Raw genomic sequence first — 26,506 nt, forward strand, 5'->3', positions numbered from 1 at the left:
TTCCTACATACCCTGCACCTGGTTTGGAAGGCAACAAGTCTTACAGACCTTAGAGGTTCACACTATAAAGTCAAAACGGCTCAGAAACAAAAGATTTTCTAATCTCTCTGGTAAAAGACTTCTAAGCAACAGCTTCATGTGAAAAATAGGGATGTTTCTGCCACTGGCAGGTAGTAAAATGAAATTCAGGATCCTGAACAGCCCCGGGGTTTACAGTTGGTACTAGGTGTTTAGCCAGGGGAGGTGTGGGCCAGGGACTGTCTGGGAAAAGGGAGCCAACCTCAAGCAAACGCTCTTGGAATGTAGGATGGGAAAGGGCCCTCAGAAATGCTAGGAGGGACCACCCTTTTACTACGCAGTTTCTCACAACACATCAGCCTTGAATGACCTAAAATAATGCAGTAGCCTTGATTTCCACAGCTTTATTTCCACTATGTAACATGGGCTGGGAAATGATACGTTTTGGCACATTGTTGGTATGATTCTTGCCCCGAGAATGCTCCTGTACAGATGTTTTTCTTGCTTTCTCTAATGCAAAGCCAAAGAAGCGGTATGGGATGCTCTGAAGGAGACTCCTAGGAAAAGAGTTTTGGGGTTTCCCAGACAGCTTTACCTTGGCTGAGAGGAGCAGGAACTTCCCAGGCCTGGAAGGGCCTTCCTGTCACAGCCTGTTCCCCATAAACATGTTGGAGAGGCAGGATAGGGCCCCCCACCTACCTCTGTGAGCTGCCTGTATCAAACAGCCAACATAGCCAAACCACACTGTGCATTCTGCCTGGGCTCTTGCTCAGGGCTAAACACCTTTTGCCAAGCTGCTTTACTGCAGTCTAAACTCTCTGCTCCTCAGAACAGCAGCTCAGAGTTCTCTTTACCAAGTTTTGTTTTGCATTTTCCTCTGAGGTGGTTAGATTTTGTATTTCTGAACTTTTCTGTTCTTCATTTATTGCAATTTCTTTGGAAATACAGCAATTTCTTTGAGTAATTCAATCTCCCAGACTATTTTAGGCACAGGCTGTGGGTCTATGGAGATGGTTCCAGCCTCATCGCACTGCATATGCTATTGGTTTGTGTGAGGTATTATCTAACACTCTTCTGTTTTCCAACACGGATGCATATTCTTCTGTTACTTATTTCCTACTGCTTGCTAACATCAGCAGATCGGGCCAGGGGCACGCAACAGGCAAGGTACCGTCATCCTGCCAGCTTGCCTCCAGCTGCATGCTGCGATCTGTGACCTCCCTGTACAGCGAGCACCTAAAGGCCTGTAGCCAGACTTTTTATAGCAGGATTCATCCAAAAGCCAGATTCTCATTGCTAGCCTTTAGACAAGACTTGTTATGCAAAACATGGCTGTGCCTTCCTCTAAGGCTGGCTCTCAGCTGGGCACTTAAACAGCCTCCCTGCAGCATCTCCACCCTGTCATTACCAGTCTTCTGATGGGTAGCACTCACGCCCCGACAGCCAGCTCTCAGAAGTTATAGCTCTATCAACTGTTACTGGCTTAATAAAGACACCAAGGCCTCAGTTCTCAGTACTTTCTAGTTGTTTTTTCCTAGTCTTTCTCTCACCTTGACACTTGCGCGCACCTCTAGGGATCATTCATACACCATGTGTCTCTCTGATTAATGTTAATACCTCTCAGTGTGAAAACTAAGTACTAAAAAAGGGGCTGTGACTCAGATGTGCAGTAACATTTTAAGTCCTCTGCTGATCACTTACTGTCAAACCCGCTCTTAAATTTTCCATTGCCAACTGTGCAGAACAAGTGCAACATTATCTATTTCCCTAACTCTTTTCCAGCACTAGACAGAACCAGCTCTGCACTCTCCCATTAATCTGCGGTGCTTGCTTCTCCCAACACAACTTAATTCTTTTACCTGAACTCCAATTTAATGGCTCCTTTGTTCCCTGCATTTGTCCGGTTTCTTTATGTGCTGATCTAACTTAGAGCTCATTCCCAACTGGAATATTTTGCATGCTTATACAAAGATGAATAAAGATCAATACCCTCATTGATTTGCCCCAGGTCATCAGGTAAATCAGTAAGAAAAACAACTGTGCATCAGATTTCATTTGCTTAAATCAGCAGTACAGTTTGGATAGTAAAACAGTGCTGCAATGATGCTCCAGTAGGAACTCCAAAATCGACCTGAAATGCTGCTTTTGTTCACATTTTACTTGTAAAAACCTGTGTACAAACTCTGAAGAGAAGGTTGGAAGAAGACACAGCTGGATTGCTAACTACACTAGGCAAACCTGGATGGCATAGTCCTTTTTTTCTCTCCACTGGTAAGACAATAAAATTTGGTAATCGCCCCTATTGCCCGCAATGAAGCACAAGAATGTTCCAGGTAATGCAGACGTATTTCATAATTAAATTCTCTCATGTGGTTGTCCCAAGACTGAAATGAATCAGTGCTTTCTTGTAACATATTTGTAGGAAACTGCTGGTGTAGGAGGAAATTCCTATCACAGCTGACATGGTTCCAGCTAAGACTGCCTGCAATTCCACTAAAAAACTAAGTAAGCATAGGTGCTCCCGTTAGCTTGGAATGGGGTACCAAACCACTAGTCTTGACTTCAGTGCAATATATGAAATGCTCAGACCATTTCTTAATGACCTGCTTTGAACTACTGCTGCCCAAACGACTAAAAGCATTCCTGAGGCCACTAATTTTTTGTATCCAATTATGACAGTGGTTATTTATTCCTTTTTTCCTGCACAGCAAGATACAAGAGGAGATACAAAACTAACAGAAGAAAGTGAATAATAAATAGCAACTCCAATATCTTCCAGTCAGACACTTCACTAGCTGTTATTTTGCTTTTCAAAGATCTACAAGATCTGGATTTGTAAAGGTCTTGCTACCTTCATGAAAGATGTATAAGACTCTGCACAAAGAATTAGCTTTTGTCACAGATAAGCATGTTTGTTATCAGTATCAGAGAAAAGTTTACATAACTTAATACAAATATTTTTACTGAATAAAGCCTATCTGAAGTTAATGTTGTAATACAGGCCATCGCTATGAAATGATGTGCAACAGAGCCATCTGTCTCTTCTGCGTCCCGATCTTTAACTTCTTCTGCCTGTGACTTTCTCTACAAGCATTACGCCGTTGCCTCTGTCAGTTTTCCAAGGGAAGCAGTAGCACTACAACAACATAAAAGCTACACTTTCACACAATGATGCCCAAATCTAGGCCATTCACTTCTTTAGAGATGATCTTACATTCTGTTTGAAGTCTTTTTATCAAGCATTGCAGCAAATATTAACAGTGCACATAGACTCACAGAATGATCCAAGTTGGAAGGGTCCCACAAGGATCACTGAGGCCAGCTCCTGTCTGTGCACAGGACAACCCCAACATTCATACCATGTGTCTCAGGGCATTATCCAAATGCTTCATGAATATTGCAAGGCTTGGTGCCATGACTGCTTCCATGGTGAGCCATTCCAGTGCTCCACCACCCTCTGGGTGAAGAACCTTTTCCTAATACCCAACCTATGCCTCCCCATGCGCATCTTCCTGCCATTCCCTTGGGTCCTATCATTGGCCGCCAGAGAGATGAGATCAGCACCTGCTCCTTCTCCTGCTCTTGTGAGGGAGCAGTAAACTGCGATGAGGTCTCTCCTCAGTCTCTTCTTGAGGCTGAACAGATCAAGTGACTTCAGCTGCTCCTCATAAAACTTCCTCTCTAAACCATTCACCAACTCTGTGGCCTCCTCTGGACGCTCTCCAGCAGCTTGATACCCTTTTCATAGTATGGCACCCAAAACTGTGCACAGGACTCAAGGTAGGGCCACACCAGTGCAGAGTAGAGCGGGACAATCACCTCCCTTGACCGGCTAGCAGGGCTGTGCTGCATGCACCCCAGGATACAGTGGGTGCACCATGTGCCTCTTGGCTGCCAGGGCACACTGCTGGCTCATGTTGAACTTGCCATCTCCAGAACCCTCAGAGCCCTTTCCACAGGGCTGCTCTCCAGCCTCTCACTCCCCAGTCTGTATGTACATCCAGGGTTGCTGTGTCCCAGGTGCAAAATCCAGCACTTGCCCTCGTGGAACTTCATGCGCTTGGTGATTGCCCAGCTCTCCAATTGGCCTAGATCCTTCTGCACATCAACTACCAAAGACTAGTAACCTCCTCTAGTCTCAGCCCTCAATATTTCATTTCCATACACTGCACTCTATTTCAACATTTAGAGTTTCTGTTCTTAGCCCTAGCTGTAGAGAAAATAAGGACTCAAATAGGTTCAACTGCATTTTCAAATGTCATGCAGCCAACTGATGAGTTTCATCACTGTCAGTGGCAAAGATGTAAGACTTTGGATAACTGTTACAGCTTTCAAGAGTAAGACTTTAGTCCAGACACACTCATTGCCCAGTCACAGAGCCACATATCAAAAAGAATAAATGTCATAATGTACGTGGAAAACAAGACCCAGTGCCTAAATGCAACAGCGAGGAGAAGCAGAACGACAAAACAACCTTGCTGAAGATTCTTATTTTTTAAGAAGAAATCAAAATATTAAGGCTCAGGATTTGTTAGCAGTCAATCTCCATTTTAGAGGAACGAGGCAGTGAAAGACTTACCTAGCCTTTAGAGTCTTTACTTTACACGAGGGCATGCACCTCAGCTTGAGAAGAAGGGGCCTCAGGTTAAAAACACTACATAAAGCAGTGTTGCTGCAGCAACACTTCTTCATGACACAAAGTAAAGTTCCTACCATTCCTGACTCATTGCAGCACTTGGGGTAGATGATTTCAAAATATATTCATGCAGTAATTCTTGAATTCAAACTTCAGCAGTTTCTTATTTCCATGAAACAACTTTCAGAATTGAGCACTAGGTGAGGAGTCGGGTATTCTGGAAGAGGCTTGTAGGGTGGCAAGTCACCTCAAGAATTTTTCTGCCCTACACCATAGAAGGTGGAGACAATACTAGTCATCACTGCAGAAGCAAAGGAGAATAAGTGTTAGTAAAACTTAACAGATTAGGTAATTAATATAGTTATGCTACTGTTATTTAACTTCGTAGTTATTCTAAAAATAGAGAGAATAGTTGGAACAGTCAGCTGCTGTTCCTCAAGTCCAGAAATTTGATTACTACTGGAGTACAGTTTGGATCTCCTGCATAGAAGCAACAAACCTATATTTGGAAATAGATTGTATTTGTTATATCTAAGTAGCACAGTTGTATTACTCTAGATCTTTCTCATGAAAGAAGATTGAGGGAGCAAAACTACTGACCTATTTTTTAGGAAGAATGAAGCTCATCCTAGAGTCCTATTCAAAACGCCTGCCTAGAGTCAACGTGACTCAAGTAAACAGCTTGACAGGACTCCATGCACTGAAATTCTATGATTCACAGAGCAGTTATCACACAGCCCTCAAGCAGTAAGTCCTTATATACACAAACCTACTTTCCAAAGGTTGCTACCAGTCCCCCAGAAAGAAGCGACAGAGAACTCCATACACACACACATTTTTATTTTAATAAATAAAGTCTTACAGGCTCAGGCTTTTTTTTAAAATCACATATACAGAACAGAAAAATGCCTGACCGAGTAACATGAATTAAACTACTAACCCTGGGAAGAAATGCATGCCCCCTATGACACTGAAGACCTTAACTGAAAAGGAATTTCCCACCAGCAGCACAGTAATTTACTTCATAGGATAGACAACCTGAAAGAGATGTGGCCAAAGCAAAGAGAGTGACCCTAAATGGACCACTTGACTTCATAGAGTCATAAAACAGTGCAAGAAAAGCCAAGAGCCCATATGTCTCCATTTTCTAGTGTCACTGCTGGATGAATATGTATATCGTCATTTCCTTTAAGCAATACATTCTAACCACAAGCAGAGAGGCTAAGCACAGCAGGTTTGCAAAATTATTCAATTGAAGAACAGACACTGGATGACAAAGTAATGTTACATTTCAAGATTTTACGTTAGCAGATGCTTTTGCATCCCCTTCAGTATGGCAGTGGAACAGATCCCACCTTCTCTCATGGAGGTTTAGTCCAAAAACTTCCTGTTGGCATTAGCACCAAAGAGAGCCACTCTGATTTCTGGCATCATCTGTTGAGAGAGAGTCCATCAGTTATAGGGAATGGGCAACACAATTGCTGTACATTCCTCACTGCAGGCACTGTGTGATAGATAGGCTAAGCTTCAAAATTAAGGAGTCAATTCATTTGAGCTTTCTGGAGCCTTTATCTGATCACGCATTGCTTGCTACTCTGTAGACTTAAAGGACTATTGATACTGCAGCATAAGAAAGATGGCAGAGAATAGGTTGGGTTTTTGGTGGGTTTTTTTTCCACCAGTATGATAGGTGGAAATATATACAATAATAGGGTATAACAGGTTTCAGCCAGAGTTTCTAGCATTCAAGCAAGCTTCAGTAATTCAAGTTACCTCAGCATTTTAACATCTTGACTGTACCACAGTCATAACAAGTCTTTCATACTGTAATTTTTAGAGTTCTATGCTCATGCTTAATTCAAAAGGCATCATTCTGGGAAAAGCCATGTTTGTTGTAGGGAAGCATAAACAGTAGGCAAGTTGCTTTTCTCTATTCAAAAATAACTTCTTACTTGTCACCCACATTGAAAACTGATCCTACATACTATTGTGACTGTTAACACATTGGAAACAAGGATTTTGTTACAAGACAAAACTAGTTAAATTGCATTTTATTCACCATGGCTGTTACAAAGACTTACCTGCTGGGCCACAAGGTCCAGTCGACTTTCCAGAGTATTGGAAACCTTAATTTTGCCATCACTGTTATAGATTTCAACTCCTCCAGCACTAGAAAGGAGAGGGGCAAAAAAAAAAAATTAAATACAAAATACACATCAAAATCAGAATGTGGCAGAGATATCTCAAAGGAAGACAAGTCAGATACATAGATAAGACTTTCATTTTTAAAACGCACTTTTTTTTTTGATCATGTCTTAATAGGACTCAGCACAAAGTGATCCAACGAAGCAGCATAAAGCTTCTTTGGAGATTAGAAACCATAATATGTACAAGGGACTTCATTAGTATGGCCTAAATGCAAGCAGAACTATGAAATTTGTCACTTCAAAAAGTTCCAGACCCCGCATTTTGTTACTAATAGGCAGCTTTCAGATTCTCAGAAGCAAGGAAGAATGCTGGAACTGTTGTTTGCTGGCGCATACATAAAGATAGCTGACTATCAGAATATAGAGCTTTGTTCCATGTTCTTTATTAGACTCTACGGAAACAGAGCCTTGCAGACATAACACCCCATCAAGTGACTATCCCACAGCACCTTATGACTCAATTTGCGTCATCTTGAGACGGAAAGCATGGCTACATCCATATTCTCTCTCTTAAAGACCAATAGTTAAGTTTCTACGTACAGTTATTCTCTACTTCAGCGCTACGAATCAGGCTGGAGGTTGCACAAAACTTTCATTGACATTTTTGACTGAGACTGTACTTGTCTGGAGGAAACTGCAGGGTCTGCACTTGATTAATAAAAATAAGTGCCAAATTCCACAGGAACAGCAGCAAACACACTGTGGGGATATTCCATACATAATTTTCTGAGACTGTTCAAGTAGGAGTTCTGGCTCGAAAAGTTGCATTAAGTTAGTGCTCTGTACAAAAGACTGCCATTTTCCTTACATGTCCTCTGGCAGGAAGTTATCTTGGTCAATGTGAACATCCACATCCCTTTTTGTGGCATTTTTGTAGATGGGTATGCTCTTCTGTACAGCAGCCTAGGATACAACATAAACCTTTAATTAGCATTGATAAACGCTAGTGAACTACTTGGGTTTGACCACTCAGTAAGAAAATGAAGGACTGAGACCTCTTTTTTTAAATTAAGCAAATGTATTTCAGTATGGCTTTTGAGTCAAAAGCAATTGTAAGTCTTAATATTGTAGCAATGTCTAAAGTTTCCAAGGCAATACTCAAGGAAGCAAATGATTCCCAACTTGAAAAGCATACTGGTTCCCTCGCATCGCATTTGCAGCTTGCTTTCTTGTCACACAGACAGGTTATTTGCAGTTAGGTGTCAGCTTTCATAAGCAGGATACTGTCACGCTATTCTAGGTGTCTTACCTTAACCATAGGAAGATCCTGTTTCCTGCACCGAACAACTATTCTGGGCTCAAGCAGTTGGTAGAATCCCTGCACAAGATAACCATTACAGCATCAGTAAAGTAACTTTTTAATTGTCTTAGAATTAACTCCAAGAACAGAAAGAAGCTGAGCAATTTAAAAAACAAAACCTGGCAGTTGTTTTTTCAGTTCTTTGTTTGCAAGTTCACCTCATGCAGACATTCTGAGAGGACAGTACCACTATCTGGGAAAGAGCCTAAAACTGTGGATTATATGTTTCTTTCTTAGCTTCAAGTTTGTAATTCAAGTGCATCTAAACATATGTATCACAGGATTGAGTTGTTCAGACAATCTACATAAGGATCGATGCTGTCTGAGCGGACTGAGCACACAGACACGCTGACCTTCTCCTGTGCAGCCCTTGGATAAGGCCTGCAGCAGTTTCAGGTGCCTGTTCGAATAAGTCCTGACTTGCAGTTCCTCTAGTAATATGTAACGGGCTGGAGTAAGGGTGCTGATGTACAGCAATATCAGAACTAAGTGTGACAAAGAAACAACACTGAACTGGCAGCGCAAGCTGGTAGGAAGCACTGTGAAGAAACCTCTGCCACTGAAGTACGGACAGGAAAGCTCGTGGCTGCCTTCTGTGAGAGTTGACAGAGAAAGGACCAACGCATACCAGAAGGTGGCACTACCGGTCGCACGACTGACCCTGGCCAAAGCTTACTGGACTTCTAGCAGTTAATTCCTGGGGCCTGAGGATGGTGTTTTCACAAAACAAAGCTTTACTTTCAGCTTTTTATGTCTGTCACAGACATGTGCCATACTACAGTAAATCTGTCAAAGCTAGGACGTAAGTATCAAATGCTAAATAGATTTCTAAGGCAGATAACTATTGACTTGCAGGTTTGGAGACACAGTTTTTGCCAAAGGTGCATCTGATCCAGGTGGTTACTACAGAAGCTTAAAGTGCGCATCCTAAATGTGCTCACACCTGTAATAATTCTTATAATGGAACTGCTGCTTGGTATATCAGGTTTTACACCTCAAATCTGTTCAGAACCCAGGATTGAAAGACAGCAGAAATTGATGTTTAAAACTCAAGAGATCACCCAGCAACATTAGATCTAGACTCCAAAACAACTCTAACCTCCAGCGGGTTATATTTGCAGAAAGACACCTCGGATATGGCTGTGATCACCTATTTGTTACAATTTAAATATTTACCTGTAGAACTAGTCCATCCAGCAGTGTCTGATACCTGGCAGCATCCTTCACCACCTTGGCAAGTCTCTGCTTGGCCTCATTCAGCAAATCCTGCATTCAGAAGAAATCAGATCAGCAGAGCCCATCTGTTTGGCATTTGGTTCCATGCCTACCAACTTTCAGTACTTCCATTATAGCTATCACACCCTGCCAACACATAAACGTACACTCCAGCTGGTGTTCATCCAAGCTAGACCTTCATCTCTGCGCATGGCACAATACCCTTTCCAAATAGTTCCCTTCTCCCTGCCCTGGTCTGAACCCATTATAACCTGACAATAATTTCTTTTTCATTACTACTTAGGTGTCCTTTTATGAAGGATAGTATTTATACTACTAATTCAGACAAACTGAATATTTTGTAAGTTGTTGCCTAATGTAAGTCAATAAGCTTGTCCAAACAACTTTTTTATCAGCTTTGTTATGAAAGATATCTAATCTCTCTTTATATCAAACAACATTCAGGTTAGGCATTTTTAAATTGAGAGTAAATGCAAGTTCAAATTTTAAAATGAGAGCTTATTTTTAATTTGAAGTAGCCGGTTCTGAATATTTTTATTCAGCAAATCAGTATCAGATGAGACAATTTAAGAAATTTGAGTCAATTCAGACAGCTCTGAGAACCGAATCATCACAATTACTTCAGATAAAGAAACTGTATAATTTGGTATAAGCCTTTCTTTACTGTCCTGCCTCATACTGTTTAGAAGAAGAGTGCATGTTAACACAATCAGTACTAGGATATAAGATTATCACAGTTTAATATCACAGTTAAACCTGGTTATACTGCCCACCCTGGAGTAAGCATTTCTGGAACTGCTCATCTCTCTTGATCATGAAAGAGGCCAAAGATCTGATAAGGGAAGAAACAGCTAACAGCATGTGACTTAAAATGTTTTAAAATGAGGAAGAATGTTATGCATTACTCAGAAGCATGAGGCTGAGTCAGCTGATAAATGAGGAAGAGTCTATCCAGCAGAGACTATCACAATAGAGTTAGCTCTTTAGCCACCCACCTTCCTCCTCTCTGAATACAATCTGAAGTTTCAAACTAAGTTTAAAGAATCAATAAACTGGTGATTTTCTTCTGCTAACTCCCCTTTCTCCTGGTTACAACAACTTAAGCAACACTACCCCATTTTTTATTTTTGACTTCTACAGGTTTCACAGAATTTCCAGTAGCTCAATAGCACCATCTAGCAGAACTTGGAACACCCGAACTGTTTCTGAGACCAGTAAGAGATAAAACGAAACCTGCAAGATGTATAACGGGCAGAAGGGGAGCACACAATGTGAAGTGCAAGATAAACGTAGTAAGCCTGAACCAAGACTAAATGTAGCCTGCTCTGATAAATCATCGATCATGCACACACAACATACAGACCAGTCACCCCCTAGAACAAGAAGCAAATATTTTCACATCTTGGGAACCACTAACGGCAGACAGAAAAACCCAGTTAGTGGTGTTCTAAGCCAAGTCAGCTTTAAAGCATAAACGTTGCTTCAGGCAAACAAAACTTCAAAGTTCTACCAACTGTGCAAGAGAGAGGTCATGCTTTTAAAGAAATAAGCTATTGTCCAAATTACAGATACGATGCTGCCTGCAATGTTCCTAGCAGAGAATTGCATTTACCTAGAAGCGCAGGTAATAAACTATGAAAATAAGCTAAAGTAGATTACTGAAGCTCGACTAAACTCTTAATGACTTTTCAGAACAGCTGGGAAAGCCATTTTTGTATGCTGAAATACACATTGCTCAATCACAAATTATATTTTTATTTAGAGAACAGTTAAGAACATTTCCTAACAGATGGTCGAAATAGAACCTCTGTGTCTTTACTATAGAGATACTCACTGCAATAAGGTCATCCCTTGCCTTGAGGACCTTCAGCCTTGCTTGATTCATCAGGTTGGACATCTGACTGCAAGTTGCATTATATAGTTGAATCCATCAATCAGACTTTGACAGAACTGCAACACTTAATTGTATAACTTACATTTAAAGATAACAATACTACAATATTTAATAACAAAGCCTGAAACTGTTTCTGAACTTCCATAAAAGAATAAATGCAGAACCCCATCCTTCAGTGAAGACCAATCAAAACTAAAGCCAATATGATCATTTGTCCCAGAGTAACAGGCCAGGATACAGTTCTAGACATATTAACTATATAAGGAAATATAAAAGACTCTTTCATCACACTTAGTAATGGTTATGCTATTGCAGGTCACCTCTAATAATTCCTCCCCAGTGAGAGCTAGAAACCTTTTCCCCCTAGCCAGGGAAAAGCAGTTTTATATAAAATTAACCATAAAGAGAGAGCTAAGGTTCTGCAGTCAGCCATTTAACCTAAAGAACTTACATTTTCTTTTGCTGTTCGATCTGTTTCTCCTTCTTTTCATAATACTCCATGATTTTCAGTCTCTGTGTCTGAACAAGGCGACCCTTCTCAATGTTGAATTCCTCTTCTGCCTACAGTAAAAATTAAATAACTGAAGTGGAAATTGATTCCACAGGCTGAAAAAAACCAGAATCAAAATGAAACGGCCATGCTTTCAGAGCACGTTCATAGATTAGCCGGGATGATACAACTTACGGTTCCAAACAAACAAAACATTTCAACAAGTACTCGAGTCGAAGGGAGTTCAGGACGCGTTCTGCTGAACTAGAACCTGGCTAACCAAGATACAGATTATTTTATCAACTGACTGACATGAGTTTCCTTGCAGTATTTATTCCTATTTATTTAGCAAATTTATGTATGATATACTAGTAAGAAAAAATCATTTTATCTGAGATTCGGGTCTGATTTGTTTTTGTAGAATCGGTCTCCTTTCTGGCCACAGGAAATTCTACGTAAAACAAGCTACCCAGCTCTCAATGTCCACAAACCTTACTTTAACCAATTCTTACACAAGGGAAGTGATGGTATAGCTGTTACTTTTTTTTTAAAGCCTAGCCAGACCACACATTAAAAAACACATCACAGATTTTCATATTTACACAAGAGAATCCAATCTCAGCTGCTGACTTCTGTTTGCAGATCATCAGGAATACCTCCTTTAGTGCTGATTAAATACTTGTGCAGATCTAAATGTTTAAAGGACATTAAATATTACTACCAATACATCTGCCAAGTCCAATACCAACAAGATATTTCAGTATTGGTATAATGAAGATTGCTAGGGTTGTCAGGCATCCCTGACATGTAAACACCTACATTCTATCACCAGATTAACATTAAATTAAGCCACAAGAGACTGAGTTTATGTGATGAATTTTGCAAGTAATTCAACTTAGGCCTTAAAAATAAATCTAAGCTTTAGTTCTCCAGGATAACTACTAAATCACATCTAGAATTAAGTCAGCAGGTGGCTACACAGGTTTAGGCGCAGTTATGAAACTGCTCAGAAACAAACTTTCATCAACATAATTCAATCAGTTTAATTTCCACCTTTTACCACTTGGGCACATGTATAAATGCTTGTGTGATTACTAGTGTTATTGCTTTGATTTACTCCTAATGTCTCTGCCTGACACACTACGGAAGTAAATATTAAAATTAATCCCTCTTGTAACAGCTTGTTATGACAAATCTTAGCATAATTCATACCTATGCAGAGAACTCCCTCAATCCTCAGTGATGTCAAGGTATGCCTGTGAGGTGGGGGAAGGTGTTTCACTTAATCCAGTCTATTCAAATTACCACTCAGCTCTCCTGATCACTTTAAAAAAAGTGAACTCGCATATGAATAAATTTATATTTAAGAACCTCTAAGAAAACTTCGACCAAAATTAGCTCTGACTTGTTCTGATTTGTGAAAAGCTAACAAATACTAACTTTATTTAGTAGTATCACTTCTTGATATGTAATAACTAAAGGTGAAGTAAGATGTAACTTACAAAACAGTTCTAGCACTGCTCTAAGTGCAACTATCAAACCAGGATGTCAGGTGCAGTTTTCCTTTTGCACTTACTGACACTGAGTTTCCATTTTTACCTTGGCATCTATTTCTTCAGCCTTTTCATTGGCTTCCTGCTCAATGAAAGCCATCATATGCTTGATCTGCAACAAGAGAGAGAAAGGAAAATATTTTTTATTGGAAAGGACTTCGATGAGAAGAGAATTTTTTATATACATATATTCCTCATTGATACAGTAGACCCTCCACAACTGTTTTCTAATTCATAGAATAATGCCATTTTTCAAGGGAATGAAGTTGAGCATATAGGTCAAGAGTCAGCTCATCTTAACACAGATTAAAATACAACATTTTTTCCCCAAATAATTCTATACAAAGCTGTTTCACTGGCTATCATTAGAAGAATGCACTCTAGGTATGCAACTACACAAAAAAAACCAAAAGACAATTTGTACAAACATAAGGCTGAGTATTTTCATTCTTCAATAGTGAGAACAACTTTTTTTTTTTACAGATTAGTAAAGTAAAAATAAAAATTCTTCTGCAGTAAAATTAACAAAGTCTGTTTGTTGTGACATTTATATGAAGCATATTAGATTAGCATAGAGTTCCTGCGGTATGCCCAGGTGGCCAAGAAGCCCAATGGCATCTTGGCCTGTATGAGAAACAGCACGGCCAGCAGGTCAAGGGAGGTTATTCTGCCCCTGTACTTGGCACTGGTGAGACCGCTCCTCAAATACTGTGTTCAGTTTTGGGCCCCTCACTACATGAAGGATGTTGAGGTTCTGGAGAGCGTCCAGAGAAGAGCAACAAAGCTGGTGAAGGGGCTGGAGAACAAGTCTTACAAGGAGCGGCTAAAAGAGCTGGGGATGTTTAACCTAGAGTAGGCTGAGGGGAGACCTTATCACTGTCTACAACTGCCTGATAGGTGGCTGTACAGAGATGGGTGCTGGCCTCTTCTCCCAAGTAATAGGCGATAGGACAAGAGGGAATGGCCTCAAACTCTGCCAGGGGAGGTTCAGATTGCACATTAGGAAAAAATTTTTCACTGACAGGGTCATCGGACACTGGCAGATGCTGCCCGGGAAGGCGGTCGAGTCACCATCCCAAAAGGTACTTAAATGACGGGTAGATGAAGTACTTAAGGAGCTGGTTTAGTGACAGATGGGTATGGTTGGGCTCGATGATCTCGGAGGTCTTTTCCAACCTGGTGATTCTACGATTCGAAGTCAGACACTGATGACACTTGAATGAACCTGGGCCTTCCAGGCCAGATGACCAATAAAGCAAAGCAAAGGGCTGCTGACCAGTCTGGTCAAAGCTTTACAACCAGACGCTCATTTATACACCTGAGAAACCTTTCCTGAAAAAATGTAATAAATTCTGTAAAGACTTACAAGGTCATCAATGCAGCTATACTGTTCAACTCAAAGACTTCATAAAGTAGTTGCATGTTAGTTTGAAGGAGCTGCAGAAGGAGACAGACAGCAGCGCTAGTTGATCAAGACCACATCAAGTACAACACATGCTGCTTTAGAGCCTGGTACACTCTAATATATTCTGCCTGAGGAATCTTTTTGAAACCACCTCAAGACACTATGAAGCACAGATCCAGCAGCTTAAAGACAAGGAATGCAATTATACAGAGTTCTGCTTATTTATCACGTGCCTTTATGACAAGGCCTAAGTTTAGGTTCACATTTGGGGCAGACCATAAGGACTCATACCCAACCCAACTGCAACTGTGAACAGGTACAGCCATTTCCAAGGGCAGATGGAGTGGACCCTATATTGAGCAGATCATAAAATCCTATTGCTTGCACTTAGTGATGAGGCTCATTTTGCAAACAATCTAGTCCGAATAAACTTGCATGAAAGAGTCTATTTATATAGCCGCATGTTAAAATTTTAAAGAGAAAAGTAAGGTACCAATGAGAAAACAGAACCAATATGCAGATCAGCACCATGCTCATATATATGAAAAAAAACAGAAGTAAACAGGCAAGTGGAAGATTTTAAGCATGTGCAATGGAAGTAGTGAACAATAACATCCACATCCTCAACTCAAACCAGCAATTTTTATTTTAATTCTAGTTGGCAACATTTTCAAGTGCATGTATACCTATCATGTTGGTTTCCTATCCTGCTCACCTGGCCACTGGTTGAACCAAGCTTTAGGTCTACCCGCATTTCAGAAAAGATGAGAGAGGCAGATAAAACACGGGAAGAATTTTGCTGAATAGCCTATTGGTGAAGGAGACTGAGGGCTTTTTTTACAGCAGTAGCAATCCTTACATTACTGACTCACTTCCTCCACCTTGGTTTGGTTGCCAAATTCTGAAGAAGTACTTTAAACAGTTCTGAGTGTTCAAGAAACATCCTTCGTGTAACAAAAAAGAATGAGATGGAAGCAAGCTGATGTTGCATCCAGTTTCCCATATCTGACAAGACCAAACAGCGTTCTTTCCTTCAAAATCCATTGTACTGAAATCCCTTTTTCTTTTCATAGAAATGAAGAGATCCTAAGTGAGACTTTCACCTCTACAAACAGGACTAGTTTTAGTAAGACAGACAGTGTTTAATTTAAAATATCTATTTTAAAATGAAGTTAATAACTTTTGCATAGTAGCATTTCCTATAGAAAGGAAAAGAGGGTTTTCCCCATCAGTAGTAGTGCTTTCCATGGGAAGTTCTAGGTGTTAGACTGGCTTTAGCTAGAAGTGACTAGCTAGATTAGATGGACCAATCTATTGATAAAATAAAGCAAACAAGTCATTCAATGGGAAATATTCTTAACTGAGATAATTTTCAAAGTTAAAAAAAACCAAACCTACTTGCCAGGGCAAGTAGTTAAGAGTTCAGAGGACCAGTTGGCAAGTTCACCCCAGGGTTTATACACATGCAGAACTGTCATGCTATCAGCAGCACCCTTTTGCAGTTAACAGGATCATCTGAGGCTCAGGAGTGTAAAATAATGAGAGGAAAGTTGCAGATGTGAAATACTATTGGCATTACATGTTTGGTATATCAACAGATCCTGAACTAACCTTTGAAGTTCAGGTTCATGGTGGCTGAGCAAGACTACCCCAATGTCAGCTTTATTATTATTATATTCACGGAAAAGGCAGGAAAAAAACAAGCAAGCTTTGCAGATAAGAGACAAAAGAACGTGACGTTACAATTCTTTTGCAGAAGGACAACCTACTGATTTTACTTTCAATGTGATGTTGCCTTGCCAAGAGACTATGTTTACTGAATGAGAAAGTGAGACACAAAGCACTTATGATGCAAAGGACAAAGGGAACGCAGCCGATCTGCTCATCACTGGTAGGAAACTCGACAGACCAGCGGTGACTGGATCCATGCAGTCTGTAACAGGTCACGCCATTTTCAACCCAGTTCAAAGCAGCTGTTTTAGGCAAGGGCAGTGTTTACGGTCAATAAGGACAGAGTCCTGCCTCAGGAGGAAGTGTCCAGTCACAGTTCAGGGTTATAAGTTTCCATTCCAGAGAGGCCCAGGCTGCAGTACTCCACTTAGGATTAAAAAGCGAATGAGGCACTCAAGAAAGCTCAATAGACTACCCAAATGCTAAGTTACAGCTAATTAGATGTAGTATAGCTACAAGAAAAAAAAATAGATGGAAAGTCTTAGAGCGCAACATCTAGGAAGGCCGTACTACTAGGAAGGCAATGTATTCATCTGCCATAATTAAGAACTGTAGATAGCATAAAGGCTACTCACAATCCCTTTCATTAAAAACTGGCATAATACGTCATGAAAATTCATCACAGAATCATTAAGCTTGGAAAAGGCCTCTAAGATCATCCAGTTCAACTGTCAGCCCAGCTCCACGGGGCCTACTAAACCATGTCCCAAAGTGTCAGGTCCACATGATTTTTGAACACTTCCAGGGATGACAACGCCACCACCTCCCTGAGCAGCCTGTTCCAGTGCTTAACCACTCTTTCAGTAAAGAAATATTTCCTAATATCCAATCCAAACTTCCTCTTGCGCAACTTGAGGCCATTTCCTCTGAACTTATCATTTGTTACTTATGAGAAGAAAATGCTTCAAAATTCTCTGATGGGCAGCTAATTAATCCTGCCAGGGAAGAAGCTAATTTCTTCAGACTTCTCACTACGACTCACAGAGAACATCTCTCCCCTTCACCAACCCTTGCTTTCACAGCATAGCACCACTCTTGCAGAATACTTCCAGAATCTGATCCACAACTAGACCGTTTAGCAGACATAGCTGCCTGCACCAGTTCAAAGGTGTTGCTGTTCTCCCCCTCCTACTTCTACACTTCCTCTCCCTTTCTATCCTGTCCCCCCATATCCCTTTCCTACCCTGGCCCACAACCTTTGGCATTCTCCCTCCTCCCCTTTCTAAAGTCCCCCCTCCCTTTTCTACTGTTCCTCCCTCCCCTTTCATGCTGTCCCTGCTTTTCTATGCTGTGTCTCCCGCCCCCTTTTCTACCCTGTCCCCCCATCGCTTTCCTACCCTGCCCTCCATCCCCGGTCTGTGCTGGCCCCCCTCCCCTTTCTACACTCTCCCCCCTCTCTTCTACTGTTCCCCTCTCCCCTTTGTGCTGCCCCCCATTCCTAAACTGTGTCCCTCCCCTCCTCTTTTTCTACCCTTTCCCCTTTCTATGCTGTCCCTCTTTCCTACTCTGTCTCCCTCTCCCTTTCCTACTCTGCCCCTCTTCCTACCTTGTCCCACTCTCCCTTACCACTCTCCCCCATCTTTTCTATGCTGTCCCCCTTTTTCTACTCTGTTCCCTCCTCCCCTTTCTACACTGTCCCCCTTTTCTATGCTGTATCCTCATCCCTTTCCTACCCTGTCTGCAACCTTTAGCACTCGCCCCCTTCCCTTTTCTGTGCTGTCTCCCATTCCTACACTTCCCTCCCTTTTCTACTATCCCCCCTCCCTTTTCCGTGCTGTGCCCCCTCTTTATGATCTCCCCCCCTTTCTACTATCCCCCTCCCTTTTTTACCCTGTCCCCCCCTTTCCTCCTCTGTCCCCTCCTTTCCTACCCTGTGCCCCCCCACCTTTAGCACTCTCCCTCCTCCCCTTTCTGTGCTGCACCCCCCTTTCTACACTCCCCCCTTCCCTTTTCTACTACCCCCATCTTTTCTACCCTGTCCCTCCCTTTCTACGCTGACACCCTTTTCTGCCCCATTTCCCCCTCTTTCCTACCCTGTCCCCCCCCCTTTAGCACTCCTTCCTCCTCTTTCTGGGCTGCCCCCCCTCCTTTCTGGGCTGTACCCCCTTTCTGGGCTGCTCCCCCTCCTCTTTCTGGGCTGCCCCCCCCCTCCTTCTGGGCTGCTCCCCCCCCCCCCCCCCTCCTTCTGGGCTGCTCCCCCCCCCTCCTTCTGGGCTGCCCCCCCTCCCCTTTCATGCTGTGCCCAGTTCCCCACCTTGCACCCCCCAGCACCCTTCCCCCTCTCCCCTGCCCTTTCACCACACCGCTCCCCCCGCCCCAGACTGCCTGGCAGCCGCTAACCCCAGCGGCCCCGCTGCCCCCGGCCCCTCACCTGCTTCTGGACGTCGGCATCGCTGAGCGCCATGGCGGCGGGCGGCGGCGGGTGGTGGCGCGAGGGCGGTGGGCGCGAGGGCAGCGCGAGCTGCACCGATCCCGCGGCGGGTCACGGCGCGTGCGGCCGGCGCTGGGTCACGGCGCCCCGCCCCCCCGGCCTCCCCGCCGGGGCCAATGGGGAGGCAGAGCGCCGGTGACGTCACGGGGCGGCGGGGGGCGGGGCCACCGCGCGGTGGAGGAGGAGGAGGAGGAAGAAGGCGGTGGGGGCTGCCCGCCGCGCGGCATGGCGGGAGCGGGGGGTGGGAAGCCGCTAGCGCCCTGCCTCCTGCTGCTGCCCGGCCCTCGCCGCCAGGGGGCTTGGGAGGCGGAGTTCGGCGGCGGGAGGGGGTGTAATCACCGGCTGATTGAATCGCCAGGTTGGAAAAGACCTTGGAGATCACCGAGCCCAACCGTACCTGTCCGCAACTAAATTATGTCCCCGAGCACCTCACCTACCCGCTTTTTAAACACCTCCGGCGATGGTGACTCCACCGCCTCCCCAGGCAGCCTCTACCGGTGCCTGATGACCCTTTCCGTGAAGAAATGTTTCCTAATGCCCAGGCTGAACTTGCCCTGATGCAGCTTGAGGCTGTTCCCTCATAGAACCATAGAACCATAGAATCGCCAGGTTGGAAAAGACCCCCAGGATCATCGAGTCCAACCATTCCTATCAAACACTAAACCATGCCCCTCAGCACCTCGTCCACCTGTCCCTTAAACACCTCCAGGGAAGGGGACTCAACCACCTCCCTGGGCAGCCTCTTCCAGTGCCCAATGACCCTTTCTGTGAAAAATTTTTTCCCAATGTCCAGCCTAAACTTCCCCTGGCAGAGCTTGAGGCCATTCCCTCTTGTCCTGTCCCCTGTCACTTGGGAGAAGAGGCCATCACCCTCCTCTCTACAACCCCCTTTCAGGTAGTTGTAGAAAGCAATGAGGTCTCCCCTCAGCCTCCTCTTCTCCAGGCTAAACAACCCCAGCTCTCTCAGCCGCTCCTCATAAGGCCTGTTCTCCAGCCCCCTCACCAGCTTTGTCGCTCTTCTCTGAACTTGCTCCTATCACCTCTTCTCCTATCACCTGTCACTTGGGAGAAGAGACCAACATCCACCTCTCTGCAACTTCCTTTCCTCTCGTCCTGTGGAAATTAGTTGATAAGCTTTGCTGCAGCTGGTTTTTATGTTTAATTATCTTGTCATATAAATCTGTCTTGTATCGAGAGATAATATGTAGACAATCTCCAGACATGATGTTTAGTTGTTAACAAGATGTAGTTGTCTTAGTGCAAACCATAACCTGAAGAGAGTCTCCGGACACGGTTGAATACTCCAAAAATATAATGAGCAACCTTGAAGAGATTTATATGCTTCTTTGTCTAAAACTAGTATATACACCCGCTGCTTTTGTAGGATTGTGTGCCTTTTTTAGAAGGGCATCCAATTCAGTGTTGAATTGTAAAATAAAAATATTATTATCTTTGCTTCAAAGACTTTGTCCTTTTTAATATTTTACCAGTGAATGAGTGTTTCTCACATTCCTATAATTTCTTACTTGGGAGAAAAGACCAGCACGCACTTTGCTAAAACCTCCTTTCAGGTAGCTGCAAAGAGCGATAAGGAGTAGGAAGAGAAAAGTAGGAGGGGGTGAGAATCAGCTGGTGGAGGGAAGGGAGGAGAAGGAGATGGCCTCGCAGCCCAGAGGATGGGGGTCGTGGCTGTCAAGTGGAGCTGGCTTGGAGGAAGCAGTCAGGTTGGTTGTATTTTTAGGATTAACAGTTACAGCACCAGCATTTCATTGTAGGAATATACAGTGTGCATTTATAGAATCATGGAATGGTTTGGGTTGGAAGGGTCCTTGAAGATCATCCAATTCCAATGCCCCCTACCATGAGCACCTTCCACTAGACCAGATGCTCAAAGCCTCATCCAACCTGGCCTTGTTACCACCTGTCATTGTGTGATGCAGAAATATTCACGACCATTGTCAAATGATGTGTTGATTCTTCAGGATCTCTGTTACTGCTTCCATTGTTTATAGGAGTATTTATTTAGTCTAGCTACTTCTGCACTGCAAGCCTTCAATTTAAAGGCCAACTGGCTGACATATGTGACCAAAGGAACTGACAAAGTTAATTTAGGCATATCCGTGCTTCCTTATGGCTTGTTTCTATTTCTTTAATTTTTACTATGCCTTTTTTTAAAAAAAAAAATGTGATTACTCTTGCTATAAAAATGTGTGTGCAATTTTTTTTCATCATACTGAAATGATGTCACAATGCAATGAGAAAACACGTATTTTGGCACTTTGCCAAACACAGCACTCCAGATGTGGTGTCACCAGGGCAGAGGGTCAGAGTCTGATACAAGAAGTGGTTACTATTACAGAAAGTAGATTTTTAAAAATTATTATTTAAGCTAAAGTAGAATCATAGAACGGTTCCAACCCCCCTGCCATGGGTGGAGACACCTCCCACTAGATCAGGCTGCCCAAGGTCCCATCCAACTTGGCCTTAAACACCTTCAAGGATGGGGCAGCCACAACTTCTCTGGACAACTTGTGCCAGGGCCTCACCACTCTCATAGTGAAGAATTTCCCCCTTATGTCTCGTCTAAATCCGCCCCTCTCCAGTTTATACCCATTGCCCCTCGTCTTATCACTACAAGCCTTTGTGAACAGTCCCTCCCCAGCAGAGCTGTTTTATCTAAGTAATTGTATATTTTGAAAGTCAGACAGAATGTCCCTCTCACAGCGTGTTCTCTTTCAAAGGGTGTTGGTGATCCTTCGGAGACGATGCTGCCTTGTGTGCAGCGTGCTCTGTGCCGCACAGAGGTTCTGCTGCTGGCATCACCTCTGCCTGGGGTCTCTCCCTGTCTCAGGGTCAGGCAGAGCTGGCTCCGAAAGCTCCAAATCACCAAGAGTTTTGACTATCACAAAGTTCATCTTTAAAATTAGTTGTTGGAGAGCAAGAGAGCAGGCCTGAGTTCTCTGGGGGAATTTATCAGCAGTGTGCCCAGGTGGCCAAGAAGGCCAATGGCATCTTGGCTTGTATCAGAAACGGCGTGACCAGCAGGTCCAGGGAGGTTATTCTCCCTCTGTACTCGGCACTGGTGAGACCGCTCCTCGAATCCTGTGTTCAGTTCTGGGCCCCTCACCACAAGAAGGATGTTGAGACTCTGGAGTGAGTCCAGAGAAGAGCAACAAAGCTGGTGAAGGGGCTGGAGAGCAGGTCTTACGAGGAGCGGCTGAGAGAGCTGGGGTTCTTTAGCCTGGAGAAGATGAGGCTGAGGGGAGACCTTATTGCTCTCTACAACTACCTGAAAGGAGGTTGTAGAGAGGAGGGTGCTGGCCTCTTCTCCCAAGTGACAGGGGTCAGGACAAGGGGGAATGGCCTCAAGCTCCACCAGGGGAGGTTTAGGCTGGACATTAGGAAAACATTCTTCACGGAAAGGGTCATTGGGCACTGGAAGAGGCTGCCCAGGGAGGTGGTTGAGTCACCTTCCCTGGAGATGTTTAAGGTGCAGGTGGATGAGGTGCTGAGGGGCATGGTTTAGTGTTTGATAGGAATGGTTGGACTCGATGATCCGGTGGGTCTCTTCCAACCTGGTTATTCTATGATTCTATGATTCTATCCCCACGCGTGTCAGTGACACACGCCCCACATTGCCTGGCTGCCCACGGCTGATGGAGGTCGCTCCCAGAGTCCCCCAAGACCCTCCGCCCCTCCCACCCCGCTCCCCACCGCCCTTTCCCGCCACACGCGGGGGGGAGGTCACGTGGCCGGAGCGGCGCCCCGCCCCGCGGCGCGCGCAGTGACGCGTGCCCCCCCCCGTTCTCCCTCCCCCTCCTCCCCGCCCCTCCATCATGGCGGCGGCGGCGGCGGCGGCGGCGCTGGAGGCCAATTAGGGCAGGAGCTCGCGCCGCCGCGCGCGCCCCCTCACCGACAACGCCCTCTCCCCACCCCGCCCCCCCCCTCAGACCCGACCCGACCCCGGCCGGACCGAACCGAACCGGAGCCGCTTGGCCCCGCCGCGCTCGCAGGTGAGGAAGAAGGGGGCCGGGAGCGCGCGCGATTCATTTATTGATCTGTTGATTAATAGATTTACCCTTCGCGCTCGGGGAAGGGCGGGGGGGGGGGGCGCGTGCGCATCCCCCCCACCCCGGGCGCGTGTTCTCTGGGGGCGGGGCCCGCGCCTGAGACCCCGCCCCCTCCCCTTCTATCCCCCCTTCCCTTTCTTGGCTTTTTTCCCCTTCCCCTTCCTTTTTCCCCTTCCTTTTTCCCCTTCCTTTTTCCCCTTCCTTTTTCCCCCTTCCTTTTTCCCCCTTCCCCTCCTTTTCCCCCTTCCCCTCCTTTTCCCCCTTCCCCTCCTTTTCCCCCTTCCCCTCCTTTTCCCCCTTCCCCTCCTTTTCCCCCACTTCCCTTTTCCCCTTCCCATTTTTTCTTTCCTCTCCATCACCTCCCTTCCCCCATTTTTTTCTCCCCCCTTTTTCCCCTCCCTCCGTTTTTCCTCCTCTTTCTCCTCCCCTTTTCTTCCTCCCCCTTTCCCCCTCCCCCTCCTTTTCTTCCCCTCCTTTTCTTCCCCTCCTTTTCTTCCCCTCCTTTTCTTCCCCTCCTTTTCTTCCCCTCCTTTTCTTCCCCTCCTTTTCTTCCCCTCCTTTTCTTCCCCTCCTTTTCTTCCCCTCCTTTTCTTCCCCTCCTTTTCTTCCCCTCCTTTTCTTCCCCTCCTTTTCTTCCCCTCCTTTTCTTCCCCTCCTTTTCTTCCCCTCCTTTTCTTCCCCTCCTTTTCTTCCCCTCCTTTTCTTCCCCTCCTTTTCTTCCCCTCCTTTTCTTCCCCTCCTTTTCTTCCCCTCCTTTTCTTCCCCTCCTTTTCTTCCCCTCCTTTTCTTCCCCTCCTTTTCTTCCCCTCCTTTTCTTCCCCTCCTTTTCTTCCCCTCCTTTTCTTCCCCTCCTTTTCTTCCCCTCCTTTTCTTCCCCTCCTTTTCTTCCCCTCCTTTTCTTCCCCTCCTTTTCTTCCCCTCCTTTTCTTCCCCTCCTTTTCTTCCCCTCCTTTTCTTCCCCTCCTTTTCTTCCCCTCCTTTTCTTCCCCTCCTTTTCTTCCCCTCCTTTTCTTCCCCTCCTTTTCTTCCCCTCCTTTTCTTCCCCTCCTCTCCCTGTCCCCGTCTCCCCTCTCGCTCCCCCGGTGACCGGGCTACAGGCGGAGCCGCCCGGCCGCCCCTCAGGCGGTGGCTCCCGCCTGGACCCCGGCGGCTCGGCTGACTCATCCCGGCTTTTTTTTGCTCCTCGCCGTTTCTGCCTGGATATAAATATCTCATTCATCGCCGTAGTAACTGAGTAGCTTACACTGCATGCTCTGCTCGCCTGCGTTTCTCCCTGGCGCTGCTGAAAATTCATAAGCCAGTCCAGGGTTTCTGCCCATCCCCTCATTCGCTTTCGGATCCGAGTAGCACTTGGCAAATTAAAAAGGGCTGCAAATGAAAGCTTGTTTATCAGAGCTGGGTTTGTAGTCATTTAATAATAAGTAAGTCATTTAATAATAGTAAGACGGTTTAAAGCTGGAAAAGACTGAGAACCTTTACAGTAGACAACTCCCACAGACTTTGTTCTTCTTAGAAACCAAGCCGTTTTGCTGGAATGATCACTTAATTACATTTCCCTCTAAGCCCAGCTAAAACCACTGCCCAGATGAACGACTGGTATTTCTCAGTGCTTGTACCCATTAAGTGCCACTAGAGGATCAGTAATGGATGTGATATTGATTCATTTCCAGTAGAAATTGACATATTTGAAATTGATAGTTCTTAGGGTATTAAAAAAATCTCATAGTCATACCATCTTATATTGTAGGAAAAATACTCCAAGATTTTATCTTTCAATTTGATCACAATTGGTTGATGTGGAAAGCCTTAGCTGTTACGTGTTTTCAGAGACAGAGTGCTGCAAGGTTAAACTAGTCGGCACACGCAAGCCTCATCCAAAATCTCCACGCAAGCCTTCTGGTAAGGTTGCAGAGCGCTTGAGTGTTTTCCATCTTGTCGATACAGGTTGTGGTTTTGTAGGCCTGCAACTCCTTGGAGTCTGGTACGTTTGGATCAAGAACACCGTGTAAATGTAAGGTGGTAGACTAGAGTGTACTTGGAGTGGTTACCTGTTGCCGAGATTGATAGCAGAAGGATGACTCAAACCTGTGAGAGTATTGGTGACACGTTGCCCTATATATGATTTAAACTCCAGTGCTGCTGTTTTGTTACCTTGGTAAATCTTCCTGGCTGTGCTTGGATGAATACTTGCTGACTGCAGTCATACTTGCTTTGAAATAATTGTCCAGCAGCAGGAAGTATTCAGCTAGAGTGGGGATCTAGGATGTTCAAGTTTGTAGCTGGTAAGTGAGGCTTGGTTGAGCGGTGGCTGGGAACTGCATCCAACCCTAGACTGACTCCCTTTTCAAGTGGGACCTAACTATGGTCGTGGTGGTGGTAGTATTTGTAAAAAGAAGGCAATCTGTGACTGCGCTGTTGCTTCTGGACCTGTGTTTTTAGTGCATTAGAAATTGGTAGCAATATTGATCACTTACTGTTTTGCTTATGAACATGCAACAAAATACTTCATAAGGCTACAGCTCTAAATGCAAAAGGCAAGTCTCTGACCTGCACCAGTCAAATAGATGCGCGGTGGATGTTGGTGGCAGCTGGTGAACTGTTCTTACGCCAGCATCGTGATGCTGTTGCCTGTTCTGTTTTGAATGATGGCGTGGTAAGTGCGCCTTGATACACGCTAGGATTTTGCAGGTAAGGACTGAAACATGGCAAAGCCTTATCACCAGGGGATTATATTCACGCTATGCATGGGTAGGCTTGGGTTGCTCGTTATCTAGCAAATAACTCTTCTGTGGATTAGGATGTGACAGATTGCATGAGGAAATGTCAGTCTGGCTGGAGCTGCTGTTCTCAGGTCGGTTGAGCAGCTCAGCCCACGTGAAACAAGTGACAGCAGGGTTGGAGGAATAGCAGGCTAAGTAAGCTTCAACAGGTATAGCCTTTCATTCTCCTAAGTGTGCAGGAGTTGAGAAGGGTGAGATTTTATGTAAATGATAATAATTTTGATCTCTTTAGGTTTTTAAGAGGCAGTATTCTTGCAGGAATGCGTAACACCAGAAGTAGCCCTCTAACTTTGAGGTTTATATAGTCTCTATAATGCCTTATTTTCTCCGCTCTTTTACATCTCCCCTACAAGCCTTTGTCTTATTCTCTTAAACAGTTCTGGGCTCTTTTCCATTTTGCTCCTGTAGTGGAAAGCTCTCCTTCCCCTGATCTGGTCTCTCTCAAGCTGCATGTCCTTTTTTTAATCCCACTCATTCCTGAAAAATGGCCTTTTCTCATATATTTACAGTATCTGAGTCAATATTTCTCTATTTCTTTTTGTAAACAATACCAGTCATTCACAATTCAAATGAGTAATTCAGTTGCTGTGCTGCGGGCTCCTCTCAGAGGAGGACCAGTGATTCTGAAGTGCTTTTCCAGCCCGACATTCTTTTATGTGAAGCTGAAGATACGTTTTCCATTCAGGTTCTCAGGTCTCTCTTCTCATTTCAGTGTAAAACCTCTCTGAATATATCGACTAAAGTGCTTACTTTTT

General features: G+C 44.4%; 3 protein-coding genes across 10 annotated transcripts in view; 1 reads left to right on the plus strand and 2 right to left on the minus strand.

The window, feature by feature from the left end:
* Positions 1-26,506, minus strand: part of MICAL3 (microtubule associated monooxygenase, calponin and LIM domain containing 3) — a 571,168-nt gene that overhangs the window by 293,620 nt on the left and 251,042 nt on the right. The gene's annotated exons all lie outside the window — the stretch shown is intronic.
* Positions 5,474-18,958, minus strand: ATP6V1E1 (ATPase H+ transporting V1 subunit E1). Its single transcript, XM_069861764.1, has 9 exons — positions 18,842-18,958; positions 13,381-13,446; positions 11,743-11,852; positions 11,232-11,298; positions 9,338-9,427; positions 8,111-8,179; positions 7,670-7,764; positions 6,736-6,823; positions 5,474-6,088 (listed from the first exon to the last, which is right to left on the minus strand). The coding sequence occupies exons 1-9, from the start codon at positions 18,872-18,874 to the stop codon at positions 6,026-6,028; spliced, it is 681 nt and encodes a 226-aa protein (XP_069717865.1). The 5' UTR covers positions 18,875-18,958; the 3' UTR covers positions 5,474-6,025.
* The window catches only part of BCL2L13 (BCL2 like 13), a 44,928-nt gene continuing 41,152 nt past the window's right edge, over positions 22,731-26,506 (plus strand). Inside the window, exon 1 of one of the 2 annotated variants that reach the window (XM_069861086.1) lies at positions 22,731-22,914. The gene's annotated coding sequence lies outside the window, so the exon portion shown is untranslated. Of the gene's footprint in view, positions 22,915-24,737; positions 24,871-26,506 lie in introns of those variants that run through there. The other variant, XM_069861095.1, reaches the window with a different exon arrangement.

This window comes from Phaenicophaeus curvirostris, chromosome 1 (assembly GCF_032191515.1).
Source record: "Phaenicophaeus curvirostris isolate KB17595 chromosome 1, BPBGC_Pcur_1.0, whole genome shotgun sequence".
In the NCBI taxonomy this organism is placed as follows: Eukaryota; Metazoa; Chordata; class Aves; order Cuculiformes; family Cuculidae; genus Phaenicophaeus; species Phaenicophaeus curvirostris.